The 15,628-nt window shown below is 48.4% G+C and overlaps 1 protein-coding gene across 1 annotated transcript in view; it reads right to left on the bottom strand.

The window, feature by feature from the left end:
- Positions 1-15,628, bottom strand: part of LOC144605046 (dynein axonemal heavy chain 3-like) — a 345,711-nt gene that overhangs the window by 266,525 nt on the left and 63,558 nt on the right. The window contains exons 12-14 of the mRNA XM_078420087.1: positions 10,669-10,803; positions 7,691-7,809; positions 2,247-2,451 (exon numbers count right to left, since the gene is read on the bottom strand). Of these exons, the coding sequence (XP_078276213.1) occupies positions 2,247-2,451; positions 7,691-7,809; positions 10,669-10,803 (459 nt within the window). The remainder of the gene's footprint in view (positions 1-2,246; positions 2,452-7,690; positions 7,810-10,668; positions 10,804-15,628) is intronic.

The raw sequence follows: 15,628 nt of genomic DNA, 5'->3' as shown, positions 1-15,628 counted from the left end.
CAATCATGGCTGATCGATCTCTCCCTCTCAACCCCATTCTCCTGCCTTCACCTCATAACCCCTGACACCCGCACTAATCAAGAATCTCACAATTTCAGTCATAAAAATATCAATAGACAATATACAATAGGTGCAGGAGGCCATTCGGCCCTTCGAGCCAGCACCGCCATTCAATGTGATCATGGCTGATCATTTTCAATCAGTACCCCGTTCCTGCCTTCTCCCCATACCCCCTGACTCCGCTATCCTTAAGAGCTCTATCTAGCTCTCTCTTGAATGCATTCAGAGAATTGGCCTCCACTGCCTTCTGAGGCAGAGAATTCAACAGATTCACAACTCTCTGACTGAAAAAGTTTTTCCTCATCTCAGTTCTAAATGGCCTACCCCTTATTCTTAAACTGTGGCCCCTTGTTCTGGACTCCCCCAACATTGGGAACATGTTTCCTGCCTCTAACGTGTCCAACCCCTTAATAATCTTATACGTTTCGATAAGATCTCCTCTCATCCTTCTAAATTCCAGTGTATACAAGCCTAGGCGCTCCAGTCTTTCAACATATGAAAGTCCAGCCATTCCGGGAATTAACCTAGTAAACCTACGCTGCACGCCCTCAATAGCAAGAATATCCTTCCTCAAATTTTGAGACGAAAACTGCACACAGTATTCCAGGTGCTCACTAGGGCCCTGTACAACTGCAGAAGGACCCCTTTGCTCCTATACTCAACTCCACTTGTTATGAAGGCCAACATGCCATTGGCTTTCTTCACTGCCTGCTGTACCTGCATGCTTCCTTTCAGTGACTGATGCACTAGGACACCCAGATCTCGTTGTACGTCCCCTGTTCCTAACTTGACACCATTCAGATAATACTCTGCCTTCCTATTCTTACCACCAAAGTGGATAACCTCACACTTGTCCACATTAAACTGCATCTGCCATGCATCCGCCCACTCACACAACCTGTCCAAGTCACCCTGCAACCTCGTAGCATCTTCCTCACAGTTCACACTACCACCCAGCTTTGTATCATCTGCAAATTTGCTAATGGTACTTTTAATCCCTTCATCCAAGTCATTAATGTATATTGTAAATAGCTGCGGTCCCAGCACCGAGCCTTGCGGTACCCCACCAGTTACTGCCTGCCGTTCTGAAAGGGACCCATTTATCCCCACTCTTTGCTTTCTGTCTGTCAACCAATTTTCTATCCATGTCAATACCCTACCTCCAATACCATGTGCTCTAATTTTGCCCACTAATCTCCTATGTGGAACCTTGTCAAAGGCTTTCTGAAAGTCAAGATACACCACATCCACCGGCTCTCCCCAGTCAATTTTCCTACTTACATCCTCAAAGAATTCCAGAAGATTAGTCAAGCGTGATTTCCCCTTCGTAAATCCATGCTGACTCGGAACAATCCTGTTACTACTATCCAAATGCTCCACAATTTGCTCCACTGACTTGTGGCCTACACCCCCGTCTGTGGCAAAGAATTCCACAGATTCACCACCCTCTGACTAAAGAAATTCCTCCTCATCTCCTTCCTAAAGGAACGTCCTTTAATTCTGAGGCAGTGCCCTCTGATCCTAGACTCTCCCACTAGTGGAAACATCCTCTCCGCATCCACTCTATCCAGGCCTTTCACAATGCGGCAAGTTTCAATGAGGTCCCTCCTCATCCTTCTAAACTCCAGCGAGTACAGGCCCAGTGCCGACAAATGCTCATCATATGTTAACCCACTCATTCCTGGGATCGTTCTCGTAAACCTCCTCTCGACCCTCCAACGCCAACACACCCTTCCTCAGATATGGAGTCCATATCTGCTCATAATACTCCAAATGTGGTCTGACCAGTGCTTTATAGAGCCTCAGCATTATATCCCTATTTTTATATTCTAGTCCTCTCAAAATAAATGCAAGCATTGCATTTGCCTTCCTTACTACTAATTCGACTTGCAAATTAACATTTTGGGAATCCTGCACCAGCACTCCCTTTGCACCACCGATTTCTGAATTTTCTCCCCATTGAGAAAATAGTCTCGGCCTTTATTCCTACTACCAAAATGCATGGCTCCACACTACACGATATTCCATCTGCCACTTCTCTGCCCACTCTCCCAACCTGTCCAAGTCCTTCTGCAGAGTCCCTGCTTTCTCCACACTACCTGCCCCTCCACTTATCTTCATATCACCCACAAACTTGGCCGCAAAGCCTTCAGTCGCCTCGTCCAAATCATTGATGTAAACCTTACCTGATTTAATGCGGAGCAATCGAGCATCAGCAGCTCCAGAGGGATGTGGACTGGAAGGGAAGCCAGCTCTGCGGCCATCGTCCTGAGCTTCTCAATCTCTCTGACGTAGGTACACAGGTTAAACTCTTGGTTCATTGTAGCTTCCATCTTGCCCTCAGTGTCTGGGGACAGGAGGTACTGGTACGGCTCATACACCGAGCAGTATCTGCCAAAGGACGACAAAACCCCCTCAATAACTGGCAACAAGATCCTCTCACCTAACAACATGGCATGACCATCACTAACATACTCTGGACTGGTTTATTTTGAAGGCACTGCATAGAATGTCGGCACTGCAGAGATTGTGGGCCCTGTAGTGAATATGGCACTAGTGGGCGGCATGGTGGCGCAGTGGTAGAGTTGCTGCCTTACAGCGAATACAGCGCCGAAGACTCAGGTTCAATCCTGACTACGGGCGCCGTCTGTACGGAGTTTGTACGTTCTCCCCGTGACCTGTGTGAGTTTTCTCCGAGATCTTTGGTTTCCTCCCACACTCCAAGACGTACTGGTATGTAGGTTAATTGGCTGGGTTAATTAAATGTAAAAATTGTCCCTAGTGTGTGTAGGATAGTGTTAATGTGCGGGGATCGCTGGGCGGCACGGACCCGGTGGGCCGAAGGGCCTGTTTCCGCGCTGTATCTCTAAATCTAAAAATCTCAATCGAGGATAATCGGCAAAAATTGTGCAGGATGTTGCTCAGTTGGCTAGGTGAGCTGAGGAAGGAAGCCGAGCCGAGCTGAGGAAGCTCGGTTGGAACGTGAGCTGAGGAATGGTAGATGGAAGTTAGATACAGAAGTGAGAGGTGTTGCATTTTGGAAAGTCAAACCAGGGCAGGATCTAAACTAAGCTCTAGGGACTGTGAGAGACCAGATGGATCTCAAAGTTCCCTAAAGGTGGCGTCACAGGTAGATACGGAGGTCAAGAGGCTTCATCGATCAGAGTAAGGAGTATAGATGTTGTGCACAAGATATTAGATTATTGATCGCAATTTTAGTCACCCACCCTGTTATAGGGAAGATGTTGTCAAGCTGGAAAGGGTGCAGAGAAGATTTACGGGCATGTTGTCAGGACTCGAGGATCTGAGCTATAGGGAGAGGTTGAGTAGGCTGGGACTCTATTCCTTGGAGCGCAGGACGATGAGGAGTGATCTGATAGAGGTATACAAAATCACGAGAGGAATAGATCAGGCAAATGCACAGTCTCTCACCCAGAGTCAAGAACCATAGGTATAAGGTGAAGGGGGAAAGATTTAATAGGAATCTGAGGGGTAAGTGTTTCACACAAAGGGTGGTGGGTGTATGGAACAGGCTGCCAGAGGAGGTAGTTGAGGCTGGGACTATCGCAACATTTAATAAACAGTTAGACAGGTACAAGGATATGACAGGTTTGGAGGGATATGGACCAAACGCAGGCTGGTGGGACCAGTGTACACTAGTGTATTGGAGGGATATGGACCAAACGCAGGCTGGTGGGACCAGTGTACACTAGTGTTTTGGAGGGATATGGACCAAGCGCAGGCTGGTGGGACGAGTGTACACTAGTGTATTGATCACTATGTGAACACCAAGTGTCCTGGTGGGGAGCGCTGGCTGCACCTGTTGCCAATTGAAGCACAAACTGCTGCTGGGTATTATCATTCCATGCTCAGTGTGATCTTCTTTATACCGGATCGTTCTCTGTGGATTGTCACCTTGTCGTGGTGGAGAAGCTTGTGTGGTCCTGAGAGCGATGTTGTTTGGAGCTATGCTCCTGGTAGGGTCACCCATGGTGGTAAGGTTGAGGGGGAGGTCCCTGACAAAGAGCAATCCAACCAAGATCTCAACGGTGGAACAGGCGGAGGATGATGGCTGACTTTAGTGGAGCGTCACAACAGCTGGGAAGAAGGATGAAGGCTGCAGCAGAAAAGGATCCCCCGGTCGTCTTGGACTCCATGCCACTGGATCCTGACCCAGATCTGTCAAGGACCGTGTGGTGGCTGTCTGTGCACCAGTCTCCCCACGTTAAACAAAGTCACGCACAGGCGTCCTCCATAAAGGGAATCCATCCTAACAACCCTTTAGAGAGGACAGTCATACTCGCTTCCAGTGACCGCTGATGATGATGATAACGGAACAAAAACACAACTTGGGTGAGTGATTTGCATTGCATCTCCATTCAGTCGGCAAGTTTCTAGTTACCTGGCGCTTTCATTGTCCGTGTCACACCCAAACATGACCCACCTGACTTTGATCACCTGTAATTTTCCAATGAAGGGCAATGTTGAGGAACAACACAGCATCTCACATGTGTTGTGGCATCTCACATGTGTTGTGGCACCTTACATGTGTTGTGGCATCTCACATGTGTTGTGGCACCTTACATGTGTTGTGGCATTCGGGGTTCAACACGGAGCTCAACCAACCCAGTCTTTTCCGTTTGTGACTGAACCAACCCATTTTGTTTAGTTTTAGTATAAGAAAATAACTGCAGATAAAATCGATTTATTCACAAAATGCAGGTCAGGCAGCATCTCGGGAGAGAAGGAATGGGTGACGTTTCGGGTCGAGACCCTTCTTCAGACTGATGTCGGGGGGGGTGGGACAAAGGAAGGATATAGGTGGAGACAGGAAGATAGAGGGAGCTCTGGGAAGGAGGAGGGGAAGGGAGGGACAGAGGAGCTATCTGAAGTTGGAGAAGTCGACGTTCATACCACCGAGCTGCAAACTGCCCAGGCGAAATATGAGGTGCTGCTCCTCCAATTTCCGGCGGGCCTCACTATGGCACTGGAGGAGGCCCATGACAGAGAGGTCAGACTGGGAATGGGCGGGGGAGTTAAAGTGCTGGGCCACCGGGAGATCAGTTGCGTTAATGCGGACCGAGCGCAGGTGTTCAGCGAAGCGATCGCCGAGCCTGCGCTTGGTTTCGCCGATATAGATGAGTTGACATCTAGAGCAGCGGATGCAATAGATGAGGTTGGAGGAGGTGCAGGTGAACCTCTGTCTCACCTGGAAAGAATGTTTGGGTCCTTTGATGGAGTTGAGGGGGGAGGTAAAGGGACAGGTGTTGCATCTCCTGCGGTTGCAAGGGAAAGTGCCTGGGGTTGGGGTGGTTTGGGTAGGAAGGGACGAGTGGACCAGGGAGTTGCGGAGGGAACGGTCTCTGCGGAACGCAGAGAGGGGAGGGGATGGGAAGATATGGCCAGTGGTGGGGTCCTGTTGTAGGTGACGGAAATGTTGGTGGATGATATGTTGGATCCGCTGGCTGGTGGGGTGGAAGGTGAGAACGAGGGGGATCCTGTCCTTGTTGCGAGTGGGGGGATGGGGAGCAAGAGCGGAGCTGCGGGATGTAGAAGAGACCCTAGTGAGAGCCTCATCTATAATGGAGGAGGGGAAGCCCCGTTTTCTGAAAAACGAGGACATCTCGGAAGCCCTAGTCTGAAACACCTCATCCCGGGCGCAGATGCGGCGTAGACGGAGGAATTGGGAGTAGGGGATAGACTTTTTGCAGGGGACCGGGTGGGAAGAAGTGTAGTCCAGATAGCTGTGCGAGTCGGTGGGCTTGTAATAAATGTCCGTCACTAGTTTTTCTCCTGTGATGGAGATGGTGAGGTCCAGAAACGGGAGGGAGATGTCAGAGATAGTCCAGGTATATTTAAGGGCAGGATGGAAATTGGAGGTGAAGTGTATAAAGTCAGTGAGTTCTGCATGGGTGCAAGAGGTAGCACCAATGCAGTCGTCGATGTAGCGGAGGTAGAGTTCGGGGATGGGGCCAGTGTACGTCTGGAACAGGGATTGTTCGACGTACCCGACAAAGAGGCAGGCATAGCTAGGGCCCATGCGAGTGCCCATAGCTACGCCTCTGGTTTGGAGGAAGTGGGAGGAGTCAAAGGAGAAGTTGTTAAGGGTAAGAACCAGCTCTGCTAGGCGGAGGAGAGTGTTGGTCGATGGGGATTGGCTGGTTCTACGGTCGAGGAAGAAACGTAGGTTAGTTTAGTTTAGAGATACAGTGTGGAAACAGGCCCTTCAGCCCACCGAGCCCATTCCGCCCAACAATCCCCGCACACTATCACTATCCGACACACTAGAGACAATTTACAGTTTTTACCATAGCCAATTAACCTAAAAGGGTCTTGACCCGAGACGTCACCCATTCCTTCTCTCCAGTAATACTGTCTGTCCTGCTGAGTTACTCCAGCTTTTTGTGTCTATCTTTGGTTTAAACCAGCATCTGCAATTCCTTCAACACATGAACCTACAAACCTTTACATCGTTGGAGTGTGGGAGGAAACCGGAGGACCCGGAGAAAACCCACGCAGGTCACGGGGAGAACGTACAAACTCCGTACAGACAGCACCAGTAGTGGGGATGGAACCCGGGTCTCCGGCGCTGCATTCGCTGTAAGGCAGCAACTCTACCATTGCACCTCTGAGACCCCCCAAACTTCTTATTTCACTTGTTGAGTTCTTTGACCCAAAATACCGATTACTTCATTGTCCATTGCCGGTCCTGTTGCTTACTTGCAGAGTGTGACGTTAAAGCACTTTTGAAACTGTGGCTGGTCCAATCCACACAATAAACATGGACACAGACCCATCTGCCACCATAATGAAACCAACTTGGCACTCTCCCCACTGGCATTTTGAACCACACTGCCAGTATTTGTGCCCTGGGGATTTAATGTCGACTGTTCATCCCAAAGATGTGTTTGGAAACAGCTCCAGCCAAGACCACAAGGAATTGCAATGATATTGCAGCCCCGACCATCACACAAACCAACCTCCCTCCATCTACACCTCACGCTGCCTCGGCAAGGCCAGCAGCCCAGACCATCACACAAACCAACCTCCCTTCCATTGACTCCATCTACACCTCACACTGCCTCGGCAAGGCCAGCAGCCCAGACCATCACACAAACCAACCTCCCTTCCATTGACTCCATCTACACCTCACGCTGCCTCGGCAAGGCCAGCAGCATAATCAAGGACCAGTCGCACCCTGGCCACTCCCTGTTCTCCCCTCTCCCATCAGGCAAGAGGTACAGAAGTGTGAAAACGCACATCTACAGATTCAGGGACAGTTTCTTCCCAGCTGTTATCAGGCAACTGAACCATCCTACCACAACCAGAGAGCGGTGCTGAACTACTATCTACCTCATTGGAGACACTTGGACTATCTTTGATCAGACTTTACTCATTTTATCTTGCATTAAACGTTATTCATGTTATTCCCTTCATCATGTATCTGTACACTGTTTGTAATTCGATTGTAATCATGTGTTGTCTTTCTGCTGACTGGTTGGCACGTAACAAAGGCTTTTCACTGTACCTTGGTGCACGAGACAATAAACTAGACTCACATCCACTCCAGCAGCCTTGTCTTCACACAGGTCATTCACACTGCAGCCCATAGTAGTAATTGTAACCTTACCGAAGCGGTCCATAACTATTGCTTTGAGCAACAGCTTGAAGCCTTGCTTTAATCTTCAGGACCTTTTCCTCTTCCATTTGTACTGAGCCGATATACTTGACTTCCAGGTTGTCTACAGCCTGCAGAAGAACCATAAAGAATGGTGACCTTAGCCATCTATCCCAAACAATGAACGAGAAAGGCGGTACATTGGACACAGATACAAAACACGCATTTATTAGTTTATTTAGTGTAGAGATACAAGCCCCTCAGCCCACCGAGCCCGCGCCGACCAGCGAACCCCACACACTAACACTATCCCACACACACTAGGGACATGTTCCAATTATACCAAGCCAATTAACCTACAAACCTGCACGTCTTTGGAGTGTGGGAGGAAACCGGAGCACCCGGCGAAAACCCACGTGGTCACTGGGAGAACGTACAAACTCCAGACAGCCAGCACCCGTAGTCAGGACTGAACCCAGGTCTCTGGCGCTGCACCACTGTTACTGAGGATGACTTTATTATCCACAATAGAAGGTCAAATTGATGCACACAGGAACATGATTGAAGCATGAACAGAAATAGTTATGGGAATCCAAAACGCGTCACGGGTGCTTAGAGAGCTGGTCAGTCTGTGGCAAAGTTTCTGGGCAGCTCTGTTGGTGAAGACAGCAGTGAACTGTTATTGAAGATGCCATGCAGAGTATAGTGGTGAAATGGTCAAAGCCAGCACCTCGGTCTGTTCAAGGGGAAGATCCCCAGGAACCTATGCCAGGGAGTTCCGAAGCTCCTCGATGGGCTTGCACTCTGGCACGAGGAGGGCATGAGTGATGGAGGTTGGGACAGTGGTAGAGGACGAGGTAGAGAATGCGTGAAGGCGGTCAAGGCCACTGGCACCGGCGGGCAAGGGCACTGGCACCGGCAGTCAAGGGCACTGGCACCGGCAGTCAAGGCCACTGGCACCAGCGGTCAAGGGCACTGGCACCGGCGGTCAAGGGCACTGGCACTGGCGGTAGAGGAAGCGGTAGAGCATGGGTGAAGGCGGTCAAGGGCACTGGCAGCGGCGGTCACGGACGCGCTAGACGGTGGGCGCCGGCGGCCGAGGACGCAGTAGAGGGTGTTGGAGGACGGACCTGCTGCCAAGAACAAAGGAGGACCCAGCGGCACGGAGGGGCAGCGGTAGAGTTGCTGCCTTACAGCGAATGCAGCACCGGAGACCCGGGTTCAATCCCGACTATGGGTGCTGTCTGTACGGAGTTTGTACGTTCTCCCCGTGACCTGCGTGGGTTTTCTCTGAGATCTTCGGTTTCCTCCCACAGGTTTGTAGGTTAATTTGGTAAAATTGTAAATTGTCCCTAGTGTGTAGGATAGTGCTAATGTGTGGCAATCACTGGTCACTGGACTCAGTGGGCCGAAGGGCCTGTTTTATGCACTATATCTCGAAACTAAACCAACACAATTAAAAATCAAGTGCATGGTCGTGCAAGAGGTAGCCTGTTGGGTTCCGTTGCCTGGGTAACATTAGGGTTGTTCTGGTTGGTTCTACAAACTGATAGTTGGGGCAACTCAGAGGTGTGGGATTTCCAGCTTCTTAGTTTAGTTTACTGTCACATGTACCGAGGTACAGTGAAAAGTTTTGTCACGTGCTAACCAGCCAGCGAAAGACTACTCGTGATTATAATCAAGCCATTCACATTGTACAGATACATGATAAAGGGAATAACAATCAGTGCAGTCCAGTAAAGTCCGATCAAAGATAGTCCGAGGATCTCCAATCAGGTAGATAGTAGCTCAGGACCACTCTCTAGTTGTGGTAGGATAGTTCAGTTTCCTGATAACAGCTGGGAAGAAACTGTCCCTGAATCTGGAGATGTGCGTTTTCACACTTCTGTGCCTTTTGCCTGATGGGAGAGGGGAGAAGAGGGAGTGGCCAGGGTGCAACTGGTCCTTGATTATGTTGCTGGCCTTGCCAAGGCAGCTTGAGGTGTAGATGGAGTCAATGGAAGGGAGGTTGGTTTGTGTGATGGTCTGGGCTGCGTCCACAACTCTCTGCAATCTCGTGCGGTCTTGGATGGAGCTGTTCCCAAACCCATCCTTGAGATGAAGAGGCAACATTAAATCCACAGGACACACAGTCAGGCAGTGTTCCCAGGCTGGGAACACATTGCACCCTTGATCCAACTGTCAAGCGTACTTCATCTAGGAATCACCGTGAAGCTGCTCTCTGGCGAGGCATGTTTGATGAGACAATAACACAGTTGTAGGATGGGAGAATAAAAGAACAGTAGTGGAAGAAAATGTAACACATACTAAACCAGCAGTCGCTGTTACAGGAGCAGTATACCTGGGGACATGCACATATACCTGGGGACATGCACATATACCTGGGGACATGCACATATACCTGGGGACATGCACATATACCTGGGGACATGCACATATACCTGGGGACATGCACATATACCTGGGGACATGCACATATACCTGGGGACATGCACATATACCTGGGGACATGCACATATACCTGGGGACATGCACATATACCTGGGGACATGCACAGTTGACTTTCATGAGGACATACGTTCTAAAAGCAGAATTAGGCCATTCGGCCCATCTAGTCTACTCCGCCATTCAATCATGGCTGATCTATCTTTCCCTCTCAATCCCATTCTCCTGCCTTCTCCCCATAACCCCTGACACCCGCACTAATCAAGAATCTGTCACTCTCCACCTTTTAAAAATACCCATTGACTTGGCTTCTAACAGCCATCTGTGGCAATGAATTCCACAGATTCTCCACCCTTTGACTATAGAAATTGTTCCTCATCTCCTTCCTAAAGGAACGTCCTTTTATTCTGAGGCTATGGCCTCTGGTCCTAGACTCTCCACATCCACTCTATCCAGGCCTTTCACTCTTCGGTAAGATTCAATGAGGTTCCCCCTCGTTCTTCAATCATGTAGTATTTGGAGGGAGTTGAGCAACAGATAGCTACCTGAAAGAGCTGGTGTTCAATCCTGGGGATCTGCTGGACACCAGTGACAATGAGATTCACCATCTGAGCCAGTCCTTCCATCACTTCATCAATGGTCGGGGTGAACGTGACGCCACTACCATTCACGTGAGGTGTCTAAACAGTCAATGAAAATAAACAGCGTTATATATATTAGTATCTATGAGCACAGAAGTTGGGAGGTCGTGTTGCAGTTATACAAGACGTTGGTGAGGCCGCATTTAGTGTTCAGTTCTGGGCATCATGTTATAGGAAAGATGTTGTCAAGTTGGAACGGATACAGAGAAGATTTACGAGGATGTTGTCAGGACTGGAAGGCCTGAACTGTAGGGGAAGATTGAGCATGCTAGGATGCTTTGAGCGCAGGAGGATAAGGGGGAATCTTGTAGAGAACTAGAAAATCATGAGAGGAATAGGTTGGGTATAGCACAGAATCTCTTGCCCAGAGTAGGGGAGTTAGGAACCAGAGAATATAGTCTACGCCTTTATTCCTACTACCAAAGTGCATGACTCCACACTTTGCTCCACTATGTTCCATCTGCCACTTCTCTGCCCACTCTTCTAACCTGTCCAAGTCCTTCTGCAGAGTCCCTGCTTTCTCTGCACTACCTGCCCCTCCACCTATCTTCATATCACCCACAAACTTGGCCACAAAGTCTTCAATCCCCTCGACCAAATCATTAATATACAACGTGAAGAGCAGCGGCCCCAGCTCCGAGCCCTGCGGAACTCCGCTAGTCACTGGCAGCCAAACAGAAAAGCCCCTTTATTGCCACTCCTTGCCTTCTGCCACCCAGCCAACCTTCTATCCATGCTAGTATCTTCCTTCCAATACCATGGACTCTCATCTAGTTTAGTGGCCCCACATACAGTTTATCAACAGCTTTCTGAAAATTCAACAACAACATCCTTGTCTATCTTTGCTATTAACTTCCTCAAAGAATTCCACCAGATTGCCAGGCAAGATCTCCCCTCACAAAACCATGCTGACTTGAGCCCATTTTATCGTGAACTACAAATACTCGGAAACCTCATCCCGAATGGTGGTTAAATATTGGGGGGTTAATCTGCTTATTAGTAGGAAAATCAGATGGGCCCAGGGGGCCAAAATGCAGGGTGCCAAGGTGATATCAAAGTGTTAGTGGAATGTGCCACATAATGGCAGATGAGGCTTAATCCTGATCAATGAGTACTAATGATGTTGGGATCGACATCATGAAGGATATAGTCTGGAAGCATTGAGGAACAGACCATAGAAACATAGAAAATAGGTGCAGGAGTAGGCCATTTGGCCCTTCCATCCAATATGATCATGGCTGATCCTCCAAAATCAGTACCCCGTTCCTGCTTTCTCGCCATATCCCTAAGAGCTATATCTAACTCCCTCTTGAATATATATCATTGTGTGCAAGTCCACAAATCCTTGAGGATGGCAGTGCAGGTGTGGTGAAGGCAACCCCTGAGAAACGAGCCCTCATTTGTTTGAGCTTTGAACACAAGGGCAGGGAGGTGATGCACCAACGTTATAACATGCCGTTCACATCTCAGCTGCAATATTGCACGCAGTTCTGGCCACCACATGAGAAGAAACGATTATGGAGAAAGAGTCTGAAGAAGGGTCTCAACCCAAAATGTTATCTATTATTCTGAAGAAGAGTCCCGACCCGAAACGTCATCTATACAGTCTGGAGAAGGGTCTCGACCCAAAACATCACCTATTCCTTTTCGCCAGAGATGCTGCCTGACCCTCTAAGTTACTCCAGCTTTTTGTGACTATCTTCAGTGTAAACGAGCATCTTGGTCATAGAAACATAGAAACATATCAAATAGGTGCAGGAGGAGGCCAATTGGCCCTTTGAGCCAGCACCGCCATTCATTGTGATTATGGCTGATCATCTACAATGCACCTGCCTTCTCCCCATATCACTTGATTCCACTAGCCCTAGAGCTCTATCTAACTCTGTTTTAGATTCATCCAGTGAATTGGCCTCCACTGTTTTCTGTGGCAGAGAATTCCACAAATTCACAACTCTCTGGGTGAAAAACTTACTTCTCACCTCAGTTTTAAATGGCCTCCCCTTTATTCTTAGACTGTGTCCCCTGGTTCTGGACTCGCCCAACATTGGGAACATTTTTCCTGCATCTAGCTTGCCCAGTCCTTTTATAATTTTATACGTCTCTATAAGATCCCCTCTTAGATCCCCTCTTAGAACACCTTAGATAGCAGCAAAGATCGACACAAAATGCCGGAGTAACTCAGCGGGACAGGCAGCATCTCCGGAGAGAAGGAATGGGTGACGTTTCTTCAGACTGAAGGGTCTCGACCCGAAATAGAAACATAGAAACATAGAAAATAGGTTCAGGAGGCCATTTGGCCCTTTGAGACAGAAATGACACCCATTCCTTTTCTCCAGAGATGTTGCCTGTCCCGTTGAGTTATTCCAGCACTTTGTGTCTACCTTCGGTGTAAACCAGCATCTGCAGTTCCTTCCCACACATTAGATGGCATCAATCTCTCTTAAGCCGTGTCTACACAGCTTGCTGCATTCAGTAATTGTGCAAATGAACTAGACAAGTTGAAGAAAGTATCCCATTATTTATCGTTACACCCATCATTACAAAAAGCTACCCTCCTGCACACAACGCAAGGAAGCAAGGAAGATACAGTCCATACTGTAGAGATACTGATACTCAGATACCAGCTGAGACACTGCAGTGCATCGTAACATCATCCCTTATAATAGACTAAAATATCACCAACCACTAAAGTCAGGCTAACCGGCCTATAGTTTCCCCTCTTTTGCTTCGCTCCCTTCTTAAACAGTGGAGTAACATTTGCACTTGGGACCACTCCTGACTCTAGTGATTCTTGAACCATCACCATCAATGCCTCCACAATCTCTAAAGCCACCTCTGTCAGAACCCGAGGGTGCAGTCCATCCGGCCCAGGTGACTTATCCACCTTCAGCCCTTTCAGCTTCTCAAGCACCTTCTCGCCAGTAACAGCCACTCCACTAACTTCCACCCCGACTCTTGAATTTCAGATACGTTGCTGGTGTCTTCCATTGTGAAGACTGATGCAAAAAAGTTATTCACCTCCTCTGCCATTTCTTTATTCCCCATTATCACTTCTCCTGCATCATTCTCCAGCGGTCCAATGTCCACTCTTGCCTCTTTCTTACTCTTTATACTACTGAAGAAACTCCTGCTATCCTCTTTTATATTATTAGCTAGCTTACCTTCGTATTTCATCTTTTCTGCCCATATTGCCTTTTTAGTTACCTTTGGTTGGTCTTGAAAGGTTTCCCAAACTGTGTTATTGGCAACAGTGGCCAAGGGGGGGGGGGCACTCTGGCCAGGGGGGGGGGGGAGGGGGCACTCTGGCCAGGGGGGGGGGGCACTCTGGCCGGGGGGGGGGCACTCTGCTGAGATTTGTGCAGGAAGGAACTTCAGATGCGGGTTTACACTGAAGATACAAACATAGAAACATAGGTGCAGGAGGAGGCCATTCGGCCTTTCCAACCAGCACCGCCATTCTATATGATCATGGCTGATCATCTAAAATCAGTACCCCGTTCCTGCTTTTCCTCCATATCCCTTGATTCCATTAACCCTAAGAGCTAAGTGCTTTTACGAGAGAGAGCTAGGTAGAGCTCTTAACGGTAGAGGAGTCAGGGGATATGGGAAGAAGGCAGGAACAGGGTACTGATTGTGAATGATCAGCCATGATCACATTGAATGGCGGTGCTGGCTCGATGGGCCAAATGGCCTACTCCTGCACCTATTGTCTATTGTCTATAAATCTAACTCTCCCTTGAAAATATCCAGTGAATTGGCCCCAGTGGCAGAGAATCCCACAGATTCACAACTCTCTGGGTGAAGACGTTTTTCCTCATCTCAGTCCAAAATGGCCGACCCCTTATTCTTAAACTGTGACCCCTGGTTCTGGACTCCCCAACATCAGGAACAATTTTACTACATCTAGCCTGTCCAATCCCTTAAGAATTTTATATGTTTCTATAAGATCCCCTCTCATCCTTCTAAATTACAGTGAATACAAGCCCAGTCAACCCATTCTTTCATCATTTGTCAGTCCCACCATCCCGGGAATTAACCCGGTGAGCCTACGCTGTACTCCCTCAATAGAAATAATGTCCCTCCTCAAACTAGAGGACCAAAACTGCACACAATACTCCAGGTGCAGTCTCACTAGGGCCCTGTACAACTGCAGAAGGACCTCCATGCTCCTAAACTCAAATCCTCGCGCAATGAAGGCCAACATGCCATTAGCTTTCATTGGTGACAGTGATCACAATTCAGTGATATTTAAGGTGGTAATGGAAAAGGATAAAGAGGGACCAGAGGAAAGAGGAAAATTTCTAAATTGGGGCAAGGCCGATTTTAATCTGATAAGGCAGAAGTTGGCCCTGGTGGACTGGGATCAGCTTCTCGTGGGGAGGACCGCATCAGAACAGTGGGAGTCATTCAAAAGAATAATTGAAAAAGTACAGAGGAACCATGTTCCCCTAAAGTTTAAGGGTGGGACAAACAAGTCCAAAGAACCTTGGATGTCGAACGATATAGTAGGATTGATTCGAAAAAAAAGGGGGGCTCTTGGAAGACATAAAGAACTTAAGGCACAGACATCATTAGAGGAATACAGAAGGTGTAGGGCGGTTCTTAAAAAATAAATGAGGAGAGCAAAAAGGGGCCATGAGATAGCACTAGCGGGCAAAATAAAAGAAAATCCCAAAGTGTTCTATAAGTATATCAAGGGTAAGAGGATAACGAGGGAAAGAGTGGGGCCCATCAGGGACCATAGTGGAAAGCTGTGTGTGGAGCCAGAGGATGTAGGAGATGTTTTAAATGATTTTTTTGCATCTGTTTTTACGAGGGAGGAGGGCGATGCGGACTTAGAAATGGAGCAGGAGGGTTGTGATGT

The sequence above is a fragment of the Rhinoraja longicauda genome, chromosome 23 (assembly GCF_053455715.1).
Source record: "Rhinoraja longicauda isolate Sanriku21f chromosome 23, sRhiLon1.1, whole genome shotgun sequence".
NCBI lineage: Eukaryota > Metazoa > Chordata > Chondrichthyes > Rajiformes > Arhynchobatidae > Rhinoraja > Rhinoraja longicauda.
The sequence above is the reverse complement of the archived record's forward strand: the minus strand, read 5'-3'. Positions and strand labels throughout refer to the sequence as shown.